This window comes from Taeniopygia guttata, chromosome 7, assembly GCF_048771995.1.
Source record: "Taeniopygia guttata chromosome 7, bTaeGut7.mat, whole genome shotgun sequence".
Taxonomy (NCBI): Eukaryota; Metazoa; Chordata; class Aves; order Passeriformes; family Estrildidae; genus Taeniopygia; species Taeniopygia guttata.
The window spans coordinates 38180235-38204584 of record NC_133032.1 but is presented as its reverse complement, the minus strand read 5'-3'; the positions used below and the strand labels follow the sequence as shown (position 1 = coordinate 38204584).

Here is a 24350-nt window from a genome sequence, read left to right as displayed (position 1 = left end):
CTTCAACAGGGAGCTTTTGTGTTGGAATCTATAAATTACAGTACTGAAGAGAAGGGAAGGAGACACCTCTCCCACAGGGCATTCCTGGGATCCCTGTGCAAGGGGAAGGAGTGGAGCAGACACTTTGGGCTGTCCTGGGACCACCACGAGCCCACAGTGCCCAACATTCACCTCCATCCCACCAAAGGAATGGAGATGCTTCACCCATGCTGCCATTCAGCTGGTGGCACTGGGAAATTCCCATTCCTGGAGGGATTTCGATGCCCTGTGGATGTGGCAAAGGAATGAAGATGCTTCACCCACGCTGCCATTCAGCTGTTGGCACTGAGAAATTCCCATTCCTGGAGGGATTTCGATGCCCTGTGGATGTGGCAAAGGAATGAAGATGCTTCACCCACGCTGCCATTCAGCTGTTGGCACTGGGAAATTCCCATTCCTGGAGGGATTTCGATGCCCTGTGGATGTGGCACGTGGGGACATGGGCAGTGCTGGGGAAGGGTGGATTGTAACACATCCCCCAGGACAGGATCGCTGCTGTTTCCTCCAGAATTCCCATTCTCCCCTTCCCAATCCAGGAGGTGCTGGGGGAGGGCAGTGGGTGGCTCTGAGAGCCCTGTGCCAGCTCCCAGGGCACAGCCAGCGTGATGCCACCCCTCAGCTGGGGACATTGGTGACAGGAATGGCAGATGGCACCGGCAGCAGCCCTGCCAGCAATCCCACACGTGCCAGGAACCCAAAGAGCCCCTCCATCCATCAGGGAAAGGTCGAGCTAGGACAGAGCCCAGCAGCCCCCAGAGAGGCACAGGAAGGTCACAAATCCCCTCCTGCAGAACTCAGATGCAACGCAGCACCTCATTAGTTTTAAGAGTTAAAAAGGTCTTTTTGGGTCTTTTTTTTTTGTATGTTTGGCTCAGCCATCCCTGCTGTGGGAGTTGGTACCCTCCCAATTCATGAGTTACTCCTTCTGGGCTTGCCCTTCACAGGTCACAGCATCCCAGCAGGAAAACAAGCCAGATTTCAGCCCCAGGGCCAGCAGGTTTGGAGGTGGCACATCCCCAAAAGGAGGAGAGAAGGATCCCACTGCTCCTGGCCCTGCCCAGGGCACCCCAATCCCCTCAATCCCCACGGGCACACAGGTGGCACCCACAGCTCACTCCAGGCTGGAATTCAGGGATCAAAACTGGAAGGTGGAATTCCAGGTTCATCCACACCCCTGCAATCTGGAGCAGCCTTCAGTCCATGCTGTAAAGCCACCCCACTGCAAAGTGACAAAATGTGTCCTACCACCCAAAAATACCTCACCACACGGATTCCTGGAATCATGGAATGGTTTGGGATGGAAGGGACCTTAAAGTTCATCCCATCCACGCCCCTGCCATGACAGGGACACCTCCCACTGTCCCAGACTGCTCCAGCCTGGCCTGGGACACTGCCAGGGATCCAGGGGCAGCCCCAGCTGCTCTGGGAATTCCAGCCCAGCCTGGAATTCCCAATTCCCAGTATCCCATCCATCCCTGCCCTCTGGCACTTTCAATCCATCCCCCTTTGACCAAACACAGGACAAACCCAAACACACAAAGCTGAACCAAGCTCTCTCCCAAATGCAAAATATGGAAAGAGCAAAGGTAAAAACAGTGAATATTACAGGAGTGCAACATTTAAACACACAGTGCTGCCCGAGCTCTTGATTCCTGACCTCCCACCACAAATCCATCTGCAGGGAGTGCAACAACACCAGGACATAAAGCAGATCTGCGTGGGACAGGAATAAATTTGGGTCTGAAATGAGGGGCATCTGTTCTGTGTAATGGCAAACACCAGAGATCTGCCCCCGTGAGCAAACTGACAGCAAGAAATGCATGGAGCCAGGGAGAGCTCCTCCTGACGTCAGCCAGGCTGTCCATAACTTAACTCAAACCAGAATCTGACCAGGAATATACACAGAGCTGAGCACAAATTAAATGTAAATTGAGCTCTTCTAAAAAAGAAAACACAGGAAATATGCAGGATGAGGCTGATTACTCAAGAGGAGCTACCACGAGGACCGAATTTCCATCCTTCCTGAAAATAAATCAGGAATTGCATGTACACAAATCTGACTCTGGGGCTAGAATATAGAAAGATTTCATATGCATGCCTAAAATATTTATTATAGAGGTCTGGAGTTGTAAGACACATGGTGATGTAATTAAAAAAGGATTGTGCTGTGCCATCATCTGTCATGTCCTAAAAAATGGGAGAGTGTTGCAAGAGCTTGGGGAAAGAGAGAGGCTCACCTCAAATCATTGCTGAGACCCCAAAAAATTAACTGAATATATAATAATCATTAGTAATTCTTAACAACAACAAAAACAACAACAACATAATATAATAATAATGTTATACCAACAGTAACAAGAATAAGAAAAATAAAATTTGTTTGGACTCCCTGGCAGTGTTAATTTACTCCTTGATGGTCATAAACACAAGGTGGCCAAAGCAAAGCTCATCCCATGGTAAAACCAGTCCTGGATCAAGGATAACCAGACTCAGATTTAGTTAAAAGCAGCTTTTCACTCTCTTGTTGAGTGGGAGCAAGAAGAAAAACCCCCAAAATATCCTAAATTTCAATGCCAGGGATGGATGACAATCCCAGGGATGGATGGATGACAATCCCAGGGATGGATGGATGACAATCCCAGGATGGATGACAATCCCAGGGATGGATATATGACAATCCCAGGGATGGGTGACAATCCCAGGGATGGATGACAATGCCAGGGATGGATGACAATCCCAGGGATGGATGACAATCCCAGGGATGGATGACAATCCCAGGGATGGATGGATGACAATCCCAGGATGGATGACAATCCCAGAGCTGGCCCCGGGCTCGGAGCAGGTGGCTGCTCCAGCTGGTCCCAACCCCAGGCAGCAGAAGGCAGCTCCAGCACTGATCCCAACAGCCTCCCATGGAATGTGGATTTTGGATGGCATAATGTCCTGTTTGATGGGAAAAGGTGACACCACAGAGATGTTCTGGCTGTCCCTGGATCCCTGGAAATGCTCCAGGCCAGGCTGGACAGGGCTTGGAGCAACCTGGGATAGTGGGAGGTGTCCCTGCCCATGGGATCTAAGGTTCCTTCCAACCCAAACCATTCCATGATCCCATGATTATTGTCACTCTAATTACCTAAAAAACCTTTGGGTACCCAACTCCTGATTTTCTTCATGCCCTGATTTTTGGAAAGGACATTAAGGATTATCCAGTGCCACCCCTGACGTGGCAGGGACACCTTCCACCATCCCAGGGTGTTCCAACCTGGCCTTGGGCACTTCCAGGGATCCAGGGGCATCCACATCCATCCCAGCCAGGAATTCCCAATTCCCAATATCCCAATATCCCAATATCCCATCCATCCCTGCTCAGCTTCAGTTTGAAGCTGTGAATAAAATGTCTCTGTAACAATGGCAAAGAGAACTATGTAATTTTTTAATATTTTTTAATACAATTATTAAATACATCTCCAGCCTCCCAGGAGTTTTCCAGGCACGCTCACATCTAATATTTGCCAGGAAAATAAACCCACAAAGGGAGTTTTCTGTGAGCTGGACAGGCAGGGGATGTGCAGAGGGCATTCCTGCCCCTTGGAATATAATCCTACCCAAACTGAGCAGGGCTTAGGGGCTGGCAGAGAAAATCAGGAAGGTGAAACCTTCCCAAATTCCTGGTTTCCCTCACTTAAGCAATACCAGCACAGAGATTTCCACCCCAAGCTTAGAACATTTTTAGCAAACTAATGCCCCGAAAGAACCCCTTGTCTGGGAGCTGGGTTTGACAGAAAACCCAGAGCTCAAAAGGTGGCAGAGGGACAGAAAAGAGCCCTGGCATTCCCCAAAAATCCAAAGGAGACAGAGCCAGGCAGTCTGAGGCTGGAAAAGCTCCTTTGTCTCCCTGTCAGGGTGTCTTGGGAGCCTTTCCTTGTCCCCATGGAATTAAATCCAACCAGAAGCTCCTGTGGGAGCTGCTCCCAGGGTCAGGGCACCAAAACCCTCCTCAGCTCTGTGTCAGCTCCCAGAAGGGCTCAGAGCCAGCCAGGACCTCCCTGGAGCCAGAGGAACACAGAAAAAGCTCCAGGAACAGATGCCACACGAGGAATAAACCTAATTATGGGGGAATTTTTGTCCCAAAAGGGCTGGAGCCCAGCAAAACCTGCCCCAGAGTGCAGGAGCTCTCTGAACTCAGGTGCTCCTGGGGTGCCCCAGGCTGCTCTAGGTGGAATTATTGTCACTATTCCACTCGCCCTGCTGAAAATCTGAACAGCAATTAAACTCATTTCCTTCCCAAATTCCACTTCCCTGAGGAACACCTTCCACAGGCACAAAAAGCAGCACTCAGGGAAGTGTCCCTGCAGCAGCCCCACTTCTACAAACAGGCCAAACCACACAAAGCCTCAATAAATAAATACAACTCCAAAAATACCTTCTTTTCACCTGAATTTCTGTGTTTTGTCCTTAACCACTTGTGTCCCACCTTTCCCAAAAACTGCTTCCAAAACCAAGGCTGTGATGCCAATTCTCTGCTGTACAGCTGGGCCTACACAACAATGCCAAAGCCCAGGATTTATTACAGTTTATTAGGATTTATTCCAGTGCAGAGTCAATAAGCAGCTCTCAGTATGGAACATTTTGCCCTGATAAGCCTAAATGTGGGGGTGACGTCGTGGGAGTTTAAGGAATTGAAAAACTAAAATTGTTTTCATGTGTTTTGCTGTGTTTCAGGCTACGTTAAAAACCATTTGCTGGGATTATTTTTGTGAGGACACCCGTTCAATTGGATTAATTATCCTCATCTGTTACTGTTCCAAATACTGTCATCATAAAAGCATTTAACAATCAGCTGCTAATCATATATGCTTATATTTAAGCATTTATTCCTGGCAAAACCCTACTTTTAAGGACCAGGTGAGCCCCAAAAGCATCAAACAAATGGGAAAGCTGAGCCTGGCCACATCCTGGATTTCAGGCCTCCTAAGCTTTTCCAATCCATTCCCTAAATGAATGCCCAGAAAGATGATTATTGCTGCTTTGCAGTTGTCATGTGTCATTAGTGCTCCTGCCTTCAAAGCAATTTATGGAGATTTCTGCTCCAAAAGCAAACAGGGGAGAGCCTGGCCAAGATATTCCAAATTTGTGGGAATTTCCCATCTCTTGGGAATGCTGGGCAGGAAAAGCACCCAGGACAAACCCAAAGCTGGGTTTATCTCCTTGGGATCCTGGTGCTCCAGCACTCATCCCACTGCATCCCTCCAATGCTCCAGCTCCACAGCGAGGCAATAAAAATCCCATTTTTGTTTTCCACAGCCCAGGAGTTAACCCCAGCTGAGAAATAAAGACAAAAATCATGATTCATGCCCAACATCTGTGGGCCAGAGCCACTTCTCCTTACACTGGGCTCTGCTGAAGTTGGTTTCCAGCAAAAAAAGGGAATGACAGCCCGAGTTTGATGCCACAGGAATGGTGCAGGGAGAGCAGCTCTGCCTGCCTGAGCTGTTCCCAGCTCCCAACCCACTGGGAAAACACAGCCTGAGGGAGGCTTGGCTATAAATGGGAAAATATCCTGGATTTCCAGATGCACTTGCAAAATGCAGATCCCTTGGAGAGGACTTTGGGTAAGGGATGGAGGGACAGGACACAGGGGATGGATTCCCACTGCCAGAGGGATATTGGGAAGGAATTCCTGGCTGGGATGGAATTCCCAGAGAAGCTGTGGATCCCTGGAAATGCCCAAGGCCGGGTGGGAGCAGCCTGGGACAGTGATGGTGTCCCAGCACTGGGAAATCCTTACATCCCTTCCCACCCAAAGCATTCCATGATTCCAAACCACAGCCATCCCTCCCTGGTGGCTCCTTCCCATCCAGGGAAGCTCCAGGAACACTCCAGAGACTCCCTGGCTGATTGTGCCATAAATAACCCTGGCACTGAATTACTGCAACAACTAAAACTTAATTGAGTCACCCAGGAAATTACTGGAAAATGATCCTTGTTTTTATCCCTAAGCTACTTAAGGGCCATGCAAGCAAACCTGTGGAATACTGAACACAGACAAGCAGGGATAATATTGTCTGCAAGCAAAAAAGAAAAAAAAAAACCACAAAAAAAAAAAAAAAGGATTGATTTTGGCAGAGGAGGATTAAGTTATGGGAAAGAAGCTCAAAAGAGGAAGCAACAAAATAAAAAACTGCAGATGGAATCACAGGGAGAAGGAAATAAACACTGGAAAAGGGAAGGGAATACACAAAATAAAGGAGCATTTTCAGGAGCCACACTGAGCTCACCAAGCTCAAACTGCACTGAGATGGGATGAGTTAAACTCCTCCATCTTCAGGTTAAAGCATAAAAGAATAAAAATCTATAAACTGCTGGGATGGAGAAAATGAAAGAGATGAGAGGTGCCACCTACAACAGTAAACATGAATTATTCCAGCATTCACAAGTTAGATCAAAACAGGCATCAAAATATTTACAACTCAAGAGTCCTGAGCACCTGAAAAGGTGAAGAAACCATGAGGGAAGGGAGGGATGCACACACCAGGCTCCAAATGGGGAAAAAAGGGAAAGAAAATATCCTTTCCCAAACACCAAAGGAATAGGATGAAAAGAGGGTGTCTAAAACCAATAAATCTGAGAAATTTAACATGCAGCATGAGACAACAGCAAATCTGTCCTAACCCAAATCTTCAAATAAATTGCTCAAGTTGTGCAGCAAGTGATGAACAAGGTGAGCATTGAACAGGTCCCTCACTGCCAGGTTATTCAGGGTTGGGAAGAGCAGAATTCCCTTTTTCCCCTGGTTTTACCAGCTTGAGGAAATCCCCAACAAAAAATCCCCAGAAAAGCCAAAGTGCTGCTGGGGAGGACAGTCCCAGCTTCTCCTTTCACACCCACCTGCTCCTGGGTGATCCCTGAGACAAATCCATTTCTCCAGGGATTTTGGGGACCAGACCCGCTGGACTGCACTGAGGAAGGGCTGTCACTGTCACCTCAGGGTGACAACAAAGGCTGCTCCAAGCTCCAGCTTCTACCAGAGTCACAAAATCCAAAATTAAAACTCTCTGGCCTCTTCTGTGTTCAGCAGGAACTTTTTTCACTCTGCAGCCCCCACAAGGAGATCTGCTCTTCCCCATCTCCCAAAAAAAAAACCCTGGATCAAGGAAGGCTGGTTTCATTCCCAGTTCCTTCCCCAGGACCAATCCCTTATCCTCCATCACCTCCCAAAAATCAGATTACACAACTCTCCCCTAAATACCAACATTTAAGATAAAGGCATCTCCATTTAATGCCCATTCCAGGCATCCATCCCTCACGAATCTCCACACCTCTGCTAGAATTACAGCTCTAATATTCCCACATAGAGACAAAAATACCACTTTACTTGGAGAGCTGGAAGTCACTCCTGAAACAAGACATTTCCAGAGACAAAAAAAATCCCTTTTTTTCTTTTTTGGTTGGGTGAGAAACGTGACTGCCGTGGGGCAGCAGCATTTCTGACCATCCCACATGGACCTGCTAAATCACCAAATCCTACACAACCCCTGAATTTTTAGCAGCAGCATTTCTGACCATCCCACATGGACCTGCCAAATCACCAAATCCTACACAACCCCTGAATTTTTAGCACTCCAGTGCTAAATACTATATATAAATACATAAATACTATACTTGAATGGGCTCGTGCTTTGTTTCTCCCTGGATTTTCTACTCCAAATGATCCAATTCCAGCAGAATGGGAGGCTGCCTGCTCCCCAGTTTTGTTTGGAAAACTGCTGATCCATTAGCTGTCAATTAGCATCAATTCTCCTGCTGGAAGCACTGTCTCCATCCCACTCCCAACTCATTTCCTAGGAAGAAATGGGATCCCTGAACAAAGCTCTGCTTTTCCCATTATTCCATTCATCTTATGCACAAATACTGGGATAATAGAGTTTATTCAATCTCATTTGAGGTTTTTCCTGGCGTCCTGGTTCAGAAGTTATCAGGAATTGCTTGATGGTTAAAAGGGATTTTTGAGGATTTGATGTATGGGATTTGAAAACATCCCATTTCAGGCTGGAATGCTGTTTTAAGGAAAGGGAAGCTCTCCTATGAAGGTAAAAAAAAATACCCATTTGTGGCATTTAATCAGCTATTGCAAGCCAAACCCAAGGCGCTGCCCTGATTCCATTGAATTTTAAATAAAACTATCAAACTGTTCCTGATGTATCCCACGCTGAGGTGGGACATCATCCCAGCCCTGCACACTGAAGAGCACTGAAAGGTGATTTTCAGACTGGTTTCACCTCAGAAAAAAAGCCCCAAACACGTAAAAAACCCCAATCTGTTTTCCAGATGATTTAGCTATTAAGTGAAAGGCCAGTAAAATCTGCCTGGAACTCAAATTGGCTATGACCAAGTGAAATGGTTGTTCATGTAACATAAACCCCTGCACAATGTGGTGCTACCACAACCCAGGGACTCTGGGAAAAAGATGTTGCCTATTAAAATAAAATTTTAAAAAAGGAGGTGGTTTTATATTTTCATAGGAGCTGAGGAGTTGAGCACTGAACAGAGGGAAGGAATGGAAGAACCCAGTGTAAAGCACTACCTAAAGAGTCTGTCCAGAATGGTTTGTAAGCACAGCTATTGTTTTATTTGGAATAAAATAAAGCCTTTTTTATTTTACAGGAGTTCCTGCGTTGCATGGGAACTGAGGGATTAGGTTAACACCTGGCTAGGTGATATTTTCCAGAGGTCAAAATGTGACATGAAAGTAGGAAAAATGGCATCAAAAGACACCAGGAAACAACGTGAGGACACCACTGGGCTCCCCTGGCAGGAACAGGAGATGCTGCTCTGAGATCTGGGAAAGGCTCCAGTCAAAAACCAGGAGCTGGAGAGTGGGAAAATAATCCTAAAAAATAATCCCAACACAATCAAAACCTGGTAGAAGAGACTGGCTCAGCACAGGCTGGGCACCCTCAGCTGCCAGGCACGGGAACTGTGGCAGTGATGGAACAGGGAAATGCTCCTTCCTCCCACCACAGCTTTTCCAGGAGAGGAATTCCAGAATCCCAGACTGGATTGGGATGGAAGGAGATCAAACCCATCCCAATCCACCCCTGCCATGGCAGGGACACCTCCCACTGTCCCAGCTGCTCCCAGCCCTGTCCAGCCTGGCATTGGGCACTGCCAGGGATCCAGGGGCACCCACAGCTGCTCTGGCCAGGAATTCCTTCCCAATATCCCACCAAAATTCCTTCTCCAGCCCAACCCCTGGCCAGAAATTCCTTCCCAATATCCCACCTAAAGCCACCCTTGCCACTGGCATCACCTCCCACAGCCACTCCTGTGCATCTCAAGGATTCCCTCCAGCAAACCCAGCCTTTGGGATTTTTTCCTTTTCCCCACTTTTCCCATTTTTTGATGGGTTTCCATCCCCCATTTTCCAGACCCAGCACACAGCTCCCTCCTCCTCCACCCCAAGCACACAAACACCACAGTTCAGCCTCCCACTGATGCACAAAAATGTTAAACCCTGCTCCCTAATGAGGTGGATTTGCTCGTGGCATGTTGATATTCCTCCAGCCACATTCCCTCCCACGAAGTTCCAAATGCCTCCGAGAGAGCCACGAGCACACAGAGAGGGCTGAGCTCCCACAGCTGGGCTGGAAATGTCCTGGAATGTCCTGGAATGTCCACGGAGCCAGGGATGGGGCAGGGACATCACCACAAACACCACCCTGGCCAAGGATCAACCTCCACCCTGGGCTGGGCACCATCCCCCAGGGAAGGACCCGCACAGACATCTCCAAGGATGGAGGCTGGCCAGAAAAATCCATAAATCTGCTATTTTAATCACTGTCTGAAGCCTTTATCACTGTTATTGTTGTTATTGTTGTCGTTCTCGTGATGCTGCAGGAGCTGCTGCCTCCAGCTCCCCGCAGGAAAGGGGAAGTTTTCACCCAAAATTTGCTGATGAAGGGAATGAGCAGAAAATGGGGGAAAAAAAAAAAAAATCTCTGCTGATTGAAAAGAGGAGGAAACAGCCAGAATTCAGGCAGCTTGAAAAATAAAACTGGGTGATTCCTGAGCTCCCAGAGGAGCAGCAGCCGTGCCCACGGCTGTGGCATCCCCCAGCACAAGGTCAGTGGGATAAGGGCAGCCCATGCCAGGCCTGGATCAGTGTTTTGGCTACACACAGTGAAGGCCTCCCTGTCTGCCCTGGTATCTCTGTGGGAAAGGCCCTGAGCAGGAAATCGTGGTTAAAAAGAGTTAAAACCTGAGCCCAGCCATAGGTAGCCCTGGGGCAGACCCTGAGCTGTCACAGCAGCAACATCTCCTTGACAAGGAATTCCCAAACCCACTGTTTCCCGATGGAATAAATCCAAATCTGAATTTTCCAAGTGTGAAAGAAGAGGTGCTTTTCTCCCTCCACATCTTTTCTGTGAAATGCTTTGGCACAGCAGCAGCAGCTGGGATGTGGTACCCAATAAGCCCGTGGGTTAAGCTCAAAATGCTACAACAGGTATTATTGGTGATGTTTCAGTGCATTTGAGCATTTCTTTATGTGCTGTCTGGGCTGTTTTGATACCAGAACAAGGCATACAAGTAATACTCTGCTCCAGAGAATTACACCTCAAGTATCCCCAAGCACCTCGAACAATTCTAACAATTCCAACAATCCCCTGAATGCCTCACAAGTGCATCGGGGCTGTTTTCACTCCACTTGCTAAACAGAAGGGATAATTCACCTTTAACAAAGATCTGCCATCAGACAGAAAATAAACACCAGCAAAACCAAACAAACAATAGCTCTGAGCTTTCCAAATAAAATTCCTTTTCCCTTTCAGTTGTGCAACCTTTTGTCCCCGAGCCAGCAGAGAATTCACTGCCAGTGAAGAATTTCATGCTTAATCAATTTTTGCCTGAGTGATGTTTGTGGGTATCCCAGTTCCTCCTCTGCCCTGCAAATCCAGCTCAGGATACCTTGGATCTGCCATACCCAGAGGTTTTCTGACATTTGGGAATTCATCTGTGCTGAAGGATCCAGAACAGGGATCAACAGGGAAGGACTCAGCTCATGGGAACTCTTGCACCATTCCTGTATGTTCTCACTGCAGCACTGAGATGTGACAGAATCATCCCCCAGCACGGAGAAAGCCCACCTGCCTTCTGCTGGGAACAGGCTGCACTTCCAGGGATATGCACAGATGGATTTATTTCTGGAAAACACCTCTTGCTCCCATACCAATTGATGGGAGAGCTGGGAATGGCCCCAAAGCTTCTGCAGACTCAGAGGGAGCAGGAGAGGCCTGAGACAGGAGAAAAGGTCACCAGTCCCTGAGCTGACCTGGAAACCCCTGCGTGGGCTGAAAAGTCACTTCCCTCTAATCCATACTGAGCCTGAGACTCAGCTTCCCAAATTCCTCTTCCCCCACTCTGGGTCAGCTGAATCTCTCACTGATCCTGAGAGTGGGCAGCCCAGCAGCAAGGAAAACACCCTTGGCTATGCCAGGCTCTGGTACTGAAGGGGTTAAAAAAAAAAAAAAACAGAAAAAAAAACCAAAAAAACAAACAAACAAAAAAAAAACCCCAAAAAAACCCAAAAAACATTTCCAAAGCAAAGGGTTTTCCCCACAGTGTTTTGTGCACTTTGTTCATCTGCTCAGGCACAGAATGGTGGAATACTGGAATGCTTTGGGTGGGAATACTGGAATGGTTTGGGTGGGAATACTGGAATGGTTTGGGTGGGAATACTGGAATGGTTTGGGTGGGAATACTGGAATGGTTTGGGTGGGAATACTGGAATGCTTTGGGTGTGAATACTGGAATGGTTTGGGTGGGAAGGGACCCCAAAGGCCACCCCATGCCATGGGCAGGGGACACCTTCCACCATCCCAGGCTGCTCCAAGCCCCTCTCTCTCCTCTCCCCCCTCCACAGCACCGCCAGAGGCTCCTGAAAAATTCATGGAGCAAAAACGCCCCTGGAGCAGCAAAGTTCTTGTTTTATTTAGGGAAAAGCACACGGTGCATTTGCCACGCTCAGATACTCATTTAGATGATCAAGAGAACAGGGACGTGGAGCTGAAGCTCTCAGACACAATTCCCTGTGAGCAGATCCCTGGGAAGAGCTGACAACTCCCAGGCTGCTGCAGGGAAATGCAATTTTTAGCCAACAATTCACACACAGCCATCCAGCCCAGCTACCTGTAAGGATTAAATTAATTACCCAAAAATCCTGGCTCGATCCATGAATAATTATCCCGACATCAAATGGACTCCAGTTACCTGGAGAGTTGTGGCCACCGAGCAGAACCTGGCACCAATGCCATGAAAAATCACCCCTGAGCCAAAGATTTTTGTAGGGATGGCACAGCCAACACTACAGTCCTCAAAAGTGTGATTGCCCTGCTCAATCCATTTTCCATCAGCTTCCCAGGAAAACTCCCTGTGCCATAATTCATCCCCGTGCCACCCAGTGCTGCATCCCAACCTGCAGAAATGTAAATAATAATTAATTACATTTATTATTCCCCCTCCATGTGCCCATGGAGGGGGAATAATAAATGTAATTAATTATTATTTACATTTCCAGTTTTAGGCTTCTTGTATCTGAGAGAAGAGACAAATTCAATGTTCACCCACCATCCCTGGGAGAGTGCACAGCCACACAGAGGCTCCCCCACACACACTCGACATCAAAGCTCCTGTTTGAGCAGGCTTTAAGTTAAATATTTGTGATAGTTAATTTATTTGATCATCTGCACTTGCAAGGCTCAGAGCTGGGCAGAGAGGCCTTTGAAGCACTCCCAAACACAGTAAATCATTGGGAACCTTTGTCAGGAAAGTGCTGGATGATCCCAGCCAGCCCCAAGCTCGGCCCAGGTGGGATATTTGGGATATTTGGGATCTCTGCCCTTGGAAAGCCGGACAAGGGGAGCCACAGGGGGACGTGCCAGGATGCTGGATGGATGAACAAGCAGGATTTCTGCATTGAACAATTTGCTTCTTCATTGTAATTACTGGCTTCTGAAAGACTCCAGCAACTTTGCCAATTTGTACAACCCTCTATTCTCTGCCTTTGGCCTCCGCTGCGCAGTCATTTTGCAGACAAACAAGGAACAGATGTACACTCTAGAGCTGCCCCAAGTCCTTTTATAGTAAAGGATTTCTGGCCAAACAATATATATTAAATAGAGAAAGAAGGGAGAAAAAAACTATTTTTGTACTTTTTAAGGTATCTCTCACAAGAGCCAGATGCACACTGCAAAATCCAAAAATCTCTTCATACAGTTCTGGAAAGCTCAAGAATTTTCTGTCCTGGAGCAACTCCTGCCCTCGGCCAACACCCTGGGGACACCAGGGGCAGCCCTGGGGGCTCCTGCTGCCATCACCAACCCCCTCTGCCCCTGGACCACCAGGACACAGCCTCAGAAAGGAGCTACAGAATTCCAGAGCGGTTTTGGGTGGAAAGGACACGAGGGATCATCCAGTGCCACCCCAGCCACGGGCAGGGTCACCTTCTGCTGTCCCAGCCTGCTCCAAGCTGTTCTGGAACAGAACAGAGGCAGCCACAGCTTCTCTGGGAAACCCACTCCAGCCCCTGCCCATGCTCCCAGCTAGCAATTCCTTCCCAAAATCTCCAAATCCCTCTGGGAAGCCATTCCCGTGTCCTGTCCGTGGTCAACCCCGCTGCGCGCTGCTCAGGCAACGTGAGGAGGGAAGTCACAACCTCTGGGAGCTTTCCTGTGGATCTTCCTGCCACGGGATCCCTCCCTGGGGCTCAGCCCAGGGCTTGGAGCGCTGTCCCAGTTCCCAGTTCAGCTCCCAGTTCCCAGTTCAGCTCCCAGTTGCCGTGCCGAGGTGTCCCCAGCGCCGGGCGCAGCTCCAGCTCCCGGCCCAGGACAGAGCTGGGGGACAGTCCTGGAGGTCCAGCAGGGCCCAGCCTCGTGTGAGGAGCATTCATGGGCAGGACAATGGCCCCATTCTGGTGCTCGATGAATATCCTCCCCAAATGTGTGTTTAACGCTGCGCAGTCCCCGCAGACAAACACTGGTTTTGTTAAAGAGAGCCCGGGCTGAACTGGGACCCTCTGCAATATGCTACTGAGAGCCCAGCATATACAAATTATACATCAGCCAAGCCCCTCTGCCACAAAACACTGAGAAAGGTGTTGTAGGAAGAAACAAAGCTTGGACAGATGAATGCTTGTGTTTTCCAACATATCCATACGGAATTCTGGGCGCTGGGAACGATGCAGCGGATCAGGGTCAGAGCTGGGAGTGAAAACATCACAGACGTCTCACCAGCCACAGATAAAGGATCAGGGCATCTCCTGAGCTGGAAGGGACCCACAGGATCATGGATCCAAAATCCCAAAATCCTGTCACAGGGACATTCCTCTTTCTTTCAGGATTTTTCATGGAGGAGTACAGAAGAAAGAAAAACAATTTCTATTTCTGCTCGTTTTTCCCATGTGGAATGTGTTTGGAGAATTGTTTCCCTGGGGTGATGCTTGGTTGGATACTGGTGAGGATTGTTTGAGCTGATGGCCAATCCAACCCACTGGGGCTGGACAGAGAGAGGGTCACGAGTTGGGAGTTAGATAAGTAGATTTGTAGTTTTAGTATGTCCTTTAAATAGTATATTAATGTATTATAGTATAGATATAACAAAGAAATCATTCAGCCTTCTGGAGTCAGACATCAGCATTTCTTCCCACTGGGAATTTCCAATTTCCCACCTGCATTTCCAATAAAATCCCACCCTGGGCATCCCTGGGAGCGCTGTCCAAATGCTCCTGGAGCTCTCAGTGGGGGAAGAGCACATGAAGTGATGGAAAGCTGCTCAACCCTCCAGAGCTGAAACCAGGACGTGATAAACGGGAAATTCCCACTTTTTCATTCCCACCAGCAGCTCCAGGTGCTGTTACCTGACCAACCTGAGCCCTTTGGCCCCAGGGTAGAGATTTTCTCTAACCCAAATATAAATCAAATGGAACGGGCTGGTGTCACTTATTTCCCATCCCGAATTCCCAAACGGACTCTTCCAAACAAAGAAAACAAATCATTCAGCTGGGTTTGTCTCACCACAGAAGCCCTCAGCAGCTGGATCACCAGCACAGCCTGCAAGCACACTGCAAACTGCTGCTTTTCAACCCTCATCTTCTGCTCTCCAAAGAAAAATCCCATTTACACCTCCCAGCAGAGGGAGAAAAAGCCCTCCAGAGCCACAGCTCCGGGCTCCTGCTGTCCCCACACCTTAGGACATGGAAAGGGAGCAGGAGAACCAAACCCTTCTCGTATCTGCCTTCCTGCACCTTTGGATCCTGATCAGAAAGTGCCTCATTCAAAGCCAAGAGGCAGCCCAGATGCTTCAAAATAAGCTCAAGTGCTGCTGCATTAGCATGTGGTGCATAATTCATGGGCTGCTCCTGCTGGGGAGAGCAGAGCCAGGTCACGGTGCCAGGGCTCCTGCTGGGTGCCAGCCTGCCCTGCCAGACCCAGGCCAGCCCAGGAGACAGGCAGGGCTGGCTGTGGATCACAGAATCCCAAAAAGCTGATTATTCCCAGAGATGCTGCCCTTGGATCCCTGGCAGTGTCCCAGGCCAGGCTGGACAGGGTTTGGAGCAGCCTGGGACAGTGGAAGGTGTCCCTGCCATGGCAGGGTGGCACTGGGTGGAATTTGAAGTCCCTAGGACAGTGGGAGGTGTCCCTGCCATGGCAAGGGTGGGATTTAAAGTCCCTGGGACAGTTGGAAGTGTCCCTGCCATGGCAAGGGTGGCACTGGGTGGGATTTAAAGTCCCTGGGACAGTGGGAGGTGTCCCATCCATGGCAGGGTGGCACTGGGTGGGATTTGAGGTCCCTGGGACAGTGGGAGGTGTCCCTGCCATGGCAGGGTGGCACTGGGTGGGATTTAAAGGCACTGGGTGGGATTTAAAGTCCCTGGGACAGTGGGAAGTGTCCCTGCCATGGCAGGGTGGCACTGGGTGGCATTTGAAGTCCCTTCCAAGCCAGGCCGTGCTGGGATTCTGTCACTCTGGCCAGGCTGGTGAGGGTTGGAGCACCCTGGGATGGTTTTGGTGCAAAAGTGGCACCAAACTCTCCGACAACAGCTCAGCAGAACCTGCAGCACAGCCCCAGGGATTTCACATTCCCTAAACCCACAGCGGGCACCAGTGCCAGTGCTGGTGGCCCTGGAGCACAAACCCACCCAGAGAGCCTCCCCTGCCACCTCCCCGGTGCCACCACCCAAAGCTGGGTCAGCAAAGGGAAGCAAAAGCAAAACTGCCACCAAGCCCAGGGATTCCCCATCTCCAGAGTGTGGGAGCCCAGGGCTTCCCTGTGGCTGCCCTGGGACCCCGGCAGGGGTCAGGAACCCCCTGGACAGAGCCCCCAGAGACACTGGCTGTGATCTCTGTACATGGAAAAGAGTTTTCAATCTTACAGGATGAATTACAAGCTCTGAGTGTTTGATATAAGTAATAATTAAGTGTGACACGGGTGCAAAAGTAAAATTTTAGGATTCTAGTTTAGGGGTTCAAAGGGGACAAGATGGAGGAAATTGGGTGTGTCTTGTCCTTTTTCTCCTTCTTCATGCCCTCCATGTTTCACTGTGGTGTTGGCATTTTTCTGTTGGTTCAGGCTGGGGACACACTGTCCAACGTAGGTGACAGATATTGGCACGTTATTGTAAATCCAGCACAGGTAGTTTGTGGTATTTAATGTTTGTACCATCCCACTGAGGGCAGAGCCCCACACGCTGCCCTGCAGGACAGAGCTGCGGCAGGGCAGCAGAACATGTTAGAGATAAACAGAATAAACACCCTTGAAACAGCACAGATTATTTATGATTTCTTCTTTGGCAACGGGGCTGAAAGACAGAGACTTTCTACAACCTCAGAATCATCAATACCTCAGATTCCAACACAGAGGAGCCCTGGGCTGTGCTCACTCCCCCTGGAAGTTTTTCCATTTATTCCATCAGCCTGGAAAAAATGACCAAAAACCCCCAAAGTGTGTTTGGGGCGAAAGGCAGGCATGGCACAAGGTTTGCCTCTCTTTAGTGAGCAAACTAAAATCAGAAAGTGAATGTCAAAGGTTGCTTTCATTTCAGGATGGAGCCTGAGCGAGAAATAAAGAGGAAGAGAAATCCAGCTACTCCTGCAGGGTCATTCACCCCCTCAGCTCCAGAGCAAGGGGGCAGATTTAAACCACTTCTTCTGACAGACTGGGGTGAAAAAATCATTTCTTCAGCAAGTGCTGGACTCAGAATGAGAGCAGGAAACTGCCTGGACCCTGTGGGAGCAGAGGTGGTGCTGACCCCACATGAACTGCAGCCCAACCCCTCCTGCAGCTGGAAAGAGCACCCACAATTCCAGCAGGAAAAACCCCAAAATTCCAGCAGGGAAAACCACCAAAATTCCAGCAGGAAAAAACCCCAAAATTCCAGCAGGGAAAATCACTCCCCTTCTCCAAAGCAGCCATACAAACACAGGACAGGGCTGGTAATTCCCATGCACACCTTCACATGGATGTTTTACTCCAAAAGGGGTTGGAGCCTTTAAGAAGTTGCCTGAATGATTCACACCCTTTGTCCAAAAATCCCAAAAGACAGTAAAACCAGCAATGTACTTCTGCAAACGCAGGAGGAAATCAAACATTTTGTTTTGGGTTTGTTATCTGCTGAGTTTTGCCATTCAGGGGGAGAAGTTTCTGTGCACTTTAATACCTCCTCATGCAGCAGGAAAAGCTGAAGTGATTTTCAAATGAAAGGCTGAGGGCAGCCACCCGTGGCTTCAAGTCATTCAATCCCCAATCAGAAACTACTCAAGAGCCACTGATTTATTTCAGCTCGCCTTGTAAACTCCAAATTTCATCTTGCACCTCTCAGTTCTTCCTTCAGCATCACCCATGACATGGAGCAGTTCAGCAGAGACCATTTCACACCTCAGGGACAGCTCTGGCACGACCTTGCTCATGCAGACAAAACAAAAATGATAAAATCCCCTTTATTTCGCACACAAGGTTAAGGAAGTTGATGGAGATGTTTGATAAAGCTTCAATGCTCTGAGGAAAGAGGATGGGGCAGGTTAAAGGTGGGGTTCAAGTCAGAGGGTTTGCTTGACCTGTTGTTGTTCACCTTAAACAAAATTTAATGTGTAATTTGGAGGGTTCATCCCTCCACCATCATCCAAAGTACTGGGATTATTTGGCATGGAAAAATGGTACACCAAAAAATATACACATCTGCATCAGCCCAGCCATTTTAGAAGTCTTCCAGGTTTCCAGGAGCTGAAATTAATTTTAGCAGGGTTACCACCAGCTAAATACCCACCACAGTACCCTCCTGTTCCAGACACTCAAAGGAAAAAATCAGTTTTACAGAAATGTTCTCCTGTGATGTCTGGGTGGAAAAACTTACAAATGCCACCCCCTGACTGACAAAGCAGCTGGGCAGAAGTGTCACCACCCAGCACTGCTGTACATTTAAACCCTGTGAAATATAAATATATATTTAACCATGTGATTTATGAGGCTGTTTCTTGAAGCAAAAGTGTCACTGCCCCAATCACTTCACGAGGCCTTGAGGAAAATCCCCATGGGCAGGAGCCTGTCAGAGCTGAGGCCTGAAGGAGGAAACCCCACAGGTCTGTTTGAGATCTGCATTTTAGAAATCTCATTTTCCTCCAGATTCCTAAAGCCCCCTTAGTGTCTCTCACCTCCCAGTACCACTCCCACTTGCATCAGGTGTTTCAGGATCTCAACTCAAACCCATCCCAAGGGAATCCCGTTAAATTTGGGGATCACAACAAGGAACCCAGTGCCCCACCAAAGCAGGGAGGCTGATCCTATCCCACAGATATCTCCTGCAGCCCCCCGGTGCTCTGTAATGACTTGCAGACCCTAAACCATACATATGGTTTAAAATACATATATATTTTATAAAACAATGCCTAATATAGCTGATAGACAATGAGGAAGGGGGACAGCTGGGAAACATTAGGAGTTTTCACACTGAGCTTCCAAATTCTTCAGCAGGAGACACTCAAGCTGCCTTCCCTGGGATGGAAAAGGACGCTCGGACAAAATCCAGGGGCAAGATGGGAATTCCAGCAGAAGGGAGATGCTCCTGTGGGCAAAGCAGGAACAGGTATGTGCCTCACCTGGGGATGGCAGGAACACCTCCCTCACCCTCTGGCCAAGCCCTCCATCCCACAGCAGGGGCACAGAGGGGCCCTTTGTGCACCCAAACCCCACCGGGAGGGGGAAGAGGATTATTTCCTGTTAACCTCACCACAGATTTGTAATCCAGCAGTCAAATTATGTCAATCACAGCTCATTAGGCAGCGATTTCCCCTGCCAAGCCCGGCCTGGCTGCTTCCTCCAAACACGTGGCATCTGCAAACGTGCACAGGGAGACCACCCTGCTGCAGGAGCTGGAAATTTGGGATAGGCTCCCACTGCTCCCAGCTCCAGTGCCACCGTGTCTGTGGATGCCTCTGGCACCCCTGGGCTGCTGAACTGGGTCTGCCCTCAGCAGACATGGGGTGGTGACCAGAATTCAGGATTTACGCCCGTGTGTGTGTAGGGAAAGATCCCACAGAGCTGAGGAGAAGAGAGCACTGGGGAAGGGACAAGGTTGGGACGTTCCCAAAGCTCAGAGACAGAGCCAGAGCTGAGACCCGGCACAGCCAAAGTGGGAACTCGGTGGCAAAACCACACCGCTGCTTCCCTGGAGTTCACATCCTCATGTAACCCTGAGAAAAAGGGAATAATTTCACAGGAAAAGGGAGAATTCCCATCAGCTTGAAGGATGGAAGGAACAGCACTCGGCTTACAGACTGAAACCTGGATCTCTCTTGGGCTGTCCTGCACATTTTCCTCCTTGAATACATCCCAACAAATGCATCCTCCTGGAACACACCCACAGAGCCCAGTCCCCACCAGCACAGGCTCAACACATGAACCACGGTGGCACATTTCCTACAGCAGTGCTAAAAACAGCACAGGAGACACAGAGCCACAGGGAAAACCCTGATTACTGCCCGACAGACCACCAGGAGTGACACAGCCAGTGGCATCCCTGTCCCTCTGCTGGCTTTGGACACCTCAGGAACACCAAGGGCACAGGGAGCACAGATTGGAGAACTTCACCCAAAAAAAGTGACCTGGAGCAGTGCCCATCATGTCCTGCAATTTATGCACCTCAGGAGGCAGGGAGGTGACAGTGTGTTTTTGAGGTGACCAGGTGTGTGTGTTTGAGGTGACAGTGTGTGTTTGAGGTGACCAGGTGTGGTTTTGAGGTGACCAGGTGTGTGTGTTGGAGGTGGACAAAGCAGAGCCCTTTCTCAACACAAAATCCTCTGAGAGCCCAGCAAACAGCAGCTGGCACAGATCCATCACCTCCAGGCACAGCATCCCCTCGCTGAAGGGACTCCAGAGATGCTGGAGCAGCTCAGGACAGCGTGTTTGAGGTGGAAAACATAAACCAGTTGTTGTCATGGCACTCAGGGTGAAATCACAGCCAAATGTGCTCTCCTGGTGGTTTGGAGGGCCAGGGCTCCCTGCTCTGGAAGAGAACAAAACTTCCAAACACACAGAAGGCACCTCTCCCACACAGGAGTGGGCACAACCCTCCCAGTGTGAGGAGGGAAACCTGAACACAGCCACTCACTGTGTTCATCAACGTCCAGCCTTGGGAATTTCAGCAGAGATATGGAAATTGGGATTGTCAGCACAGCCCTCAGGACCTCACCAGGCTCTGAGTGTGCCAGCAACGCCCGTGCCAGGCTAATTTCTTAAGACAGCACATAAGGAAGGTGAGATTTAGTCTTATAACCTTCAGCATCTTCTTCATACTCCCATCTCCTGATTAATCCTCTCCCCCCAGAGAAAATATTCCTCATGGTTTTTCCCCTAATCATTCCTTTCTCGTTAATCCCTGCACTTCTCCAGCCTACCCCATTCTGGGCTTTGACCAGTGGCACAGTCATCTCTCCCTCAGAGCCACAGAGAAAACAAAATAATCACAGCCCAGCAGTTTATTCTTTCATGAACCGGTCAGAGATTTCCTGGAAGCTGCAGCAACACCAGTCATGCCTGGCTGGCTGCAAGAACAGCATGAAGGTGATTTTTGGGGCTGTTTTGAGTCCCATCTCGCAAGCTTCTCCCCAAGGTGGGAAAATCATCCCAAACCACATTTGTAGGGACTGCCCACCTGCATGGCCGGCCTCTCCCTCCAGCAAAGCTGCAGCACTCATCCTCCCAGCCTGAACTGAAGTCCATCTCTGAAACCTTCCAAGCACCTCAGGAAAGGACAGGCTGGTGCTGTTATCTCCCGTATTTACGTTCCACGTTTCTAAGGCTGCCCCAAATGACGTCTCTGCCTTTCACAGATCCCATCCATCACCATCCCCTAACCCAAAGCCACCGATTTCTTCCCACAAACCACGCAGGCAGACGGATCCAGGAGCCCTTCTGGCAGTCCCAGATGAATCCAGACTGGATTCTGAGCCATGTGCCGCCTGTGGGAGCATCTCCCATCGCCAACACGACCTCGGCTTTCCCCGACAAGGCGACACCGGGCTTTTTTCCACTGTGCCTAATAATCGTAACATCTCACTCGCCATTTGGCTCGTCAGTGGGGGTTCCTGACTGAATAGGCTTATTCTTTTCTTAGACATGATAATCTAATTGGGTCTAACCAGAAATAATCCCCAACACACAGCAGCCGTGAGTCCTCCCAGCGCCCGGGAGCGCTTCGGGGAGCGGGGGGGCGGCTCCGGGATGCGGGACGGGAATTACCCCGGCGGCTCCCGGGGCATCACGGCGTGGCAGGGCATGGAACGCACATGGAGCCGCTCGTCCTCCTCCCCCAGCTCCCGTTCCACACGCAAACGTGGCTCCAAGGAAAAAAAAACCAAAAAAAAATCCCAAAAAACACGGCAGAAAAGAGATGGAGCCGCGCTGCCGGGGTACCCCAAAGGCAGCGGGAGCTTTGCCCAGGGAAAGCTCTGATCTCACACAGGCACACACCCGGCCGTGCTGCTGAAATGAAAAAATGAAAATACCCCGGCACGGTCCGGGGGAGAAGCACCACCGGGGTGTCCCCTGGCAGGGGGGGACAGGACCGGGGTGTCCCCGGGAGGAGAAAGGCGGAGGTGAGCACGGGAGCGGGGTGTTCCCGGGGTACACAGGAGCAGGGTGTCCCGGTGGGGCAGAGCGGGGTGTCCCCGGAGGAGCAGAATCGCTGTCCCCGGGCTCCCGGTGGAGCAGAGCGGGGTGCTCCGGTGGAGCAGAGCCAGAGTCCCCGGCGGAGCTCAGCCAGTGTCCCCGGCGGAGCAGAGCCGGTGTCCCCGGTGGAGCAGAGCCAGAGTCCCCGGCGGAGCTCAGCCAGAGTCCCCGGGCTCCCGGCGGAGCTCAGCCAGAGTCCCCGGCGGAGCTCAGCCAGAGTCCCCGGGCTCCGGTCGGAGCAGAGCCGGAGTCCCCGGAGGGTCCCCGGCGGAGCCGCTCCCGCTCCGCTCCGCCGGCCGCGGGCTGAGCTCCGCCGCCGCCGCCCTCTCCGGCCCCGGGAGCCGCCCGGGCCGGGTCACAGCGGCCCTCAGGGGTGGCTGCCGAGACAAAGAGCCGCGTCCCCGTCCCGCGGGCGGCACCGCCCGGCCGAGCCCACCTGTGCCCGGCCGCGGCTCCCGAGCCAACTTTCCGCCGCTCCCCCCTTCCCCCGGCCCGCGGCCCCTCCGCGCTGCCCTCAGACAATGGGGCCGGCGCTCACCAGCACCACGGCGAAGCGCTCCTCCAGCTCTCCGGGCTCGGGCATGGGCAGCTTCAGGGGGACGCTGTGCGCCCTCAGCTCCGTCTGCTGCGCGTCCACGCTGCCCGCGTTGCCCATGGCGGCGGCTCCGCGCTGCTCCGCGCCCCGCGCCGGGCGGGCTCCGCGCCCCGCGCTCGCCCTCTACCACCGCGGCCGCTCCGCCGCGCCGCCGCCCGTCATGGCTCGCCGCCCTCGCCCTCCTCCCCCCGGGGCGGGCTCGCTCCGGCTCCGGCTCCGGCTCCGGCTGCAGCTCCAGCCCCGGCTGCGGCTCCCCCGCATGCCGCCCGCACAAAGCCCCGCTCCGCCCCCGGCCCGCGGCGCCATGGGACTCGTAGTCCCGCCGCCGGCCCGGGGGGAGGAGGCGGGAGAGGGCGGTGGGAATGGCTGGAAAAGGGTTGGGAAAGAGTGGGGGAATGGGGGAAAGGGGTGGGGGAGACCCCGCCGCCTCCATTTTGCCTCAGCGGCCGCGCTGGTGCCGGCCGGGAGTGAGTGGATGCGGGGGATGGTTTCCAGCGAGGGCACGGGGAGAGCGGAGATTCCAGAGAAATCCTTCCCTGGCAGGGTGGCAGCCTTGGCACAAGTGCCCACAGCAGCTGTGGTGCCCCTGGATCCCGGGAAGTGCCCAAGGCCAGGTGGGACGGGGCTGGGAGCAGCCTGGGGCAGTGGGAGCTGTCCCTGCCATGGCACGGGTGGCACTGGGTGGGCTTTGAGATCCCTTTAAACCCAAACCAAACTCGGTGGTGCTGTGATTAACTCTACACCTTTGCTGTGGAAACCGTGGTTCTGCTGCTTGCCCAAACCGCTGTAGGTGCCCAAGGACAGTGGTCCCACTTGGTCACCCCAGTCCCCATCCCGAGTGACTGAAATGGGGACAAACGGGGGTGATTGACCCCCGTGAATTCACCACCCCACCTGGGTGTACACAGGGGGTTCATCCTCCCCAGCAGCTCAAACCTGGCCGCTCCTCGGGTGTTATCCCCATTTCTGCATCCCAGGAATGCAGGGCTGCACGGGGAACAGGAGCCTGGAACCCTGACCCTGGGAGATGCCATCAGCCCATTTGGTGACTGTGCTGTCCTCACTTACATCTGGCTTAATCCCAAATCCAAAACCTCATTCCCTCCTGTCAACCCCACCAATCCATACCCCACTGTCCCCTATTAGCATCCCATTATCCTTCCAGGGAAGAAGGATTTTCACTCAGCTCTCACCTTCACAACACTCCTCTCCTCCTGGCCATGGAAACTATCCACATGGAGATTAATTTGGGGAGAAAAGCAAAAGGATAAGCATCATAGTTTGGGAAATGGCCATTCCTTCATTTCCATTCTCTGGGATCAGAGGCACGGCTTAGGAAGTGCCGCAGAAGCGACGTGCTGGGAATCCTGTGTGGCAGCACACGCAGTCCTGCAGGGGAAATCCATGCAAGTGACAGGCAGCTTTTCTCTCTGGGAGCTCTAAACCCACTACTAATTAAATGTGCTCGTTCCAATTAACAAAAAAAGTGTCATATATCCAT

At 51.0% G+C, this 24350-nt stretch overlaps 1 protein-coding gene across 10 annotated transcripts in view; it reads right to left on the bottom strand.

Moving 5' to 3' along the window:
* The window catches only part of FMNL2 (formin like 2), a 113869-nt gene extending 90731 nt beyond the window's left edge, over positions 1-23138 (bottom strand). For 5 of the 10 annotated variants that reach the window (XM_072931777.1, XM_072931774.1, XM_072931779.1 and 2 more), the window contains exon 1: positions 22793-23137. In XM_072931777.1, the coding sequence (XP_072787878.1) occupies positions 22793-22909 (117 nt within the window). In that variant the 5' untranslated portion in view covers positions 22910-23137. Of the gene's footprint in view, positions 1-22792 lie in introns of all 10 variants that reach the window. The other 5 variants (XM_072931778.1, XM_041717276.2, XM_041717279.2 and 2 more) reach the window with 2 other exon arrangements.
* Positions 23139-24350: the final 1212 nt, after the last annotated feature.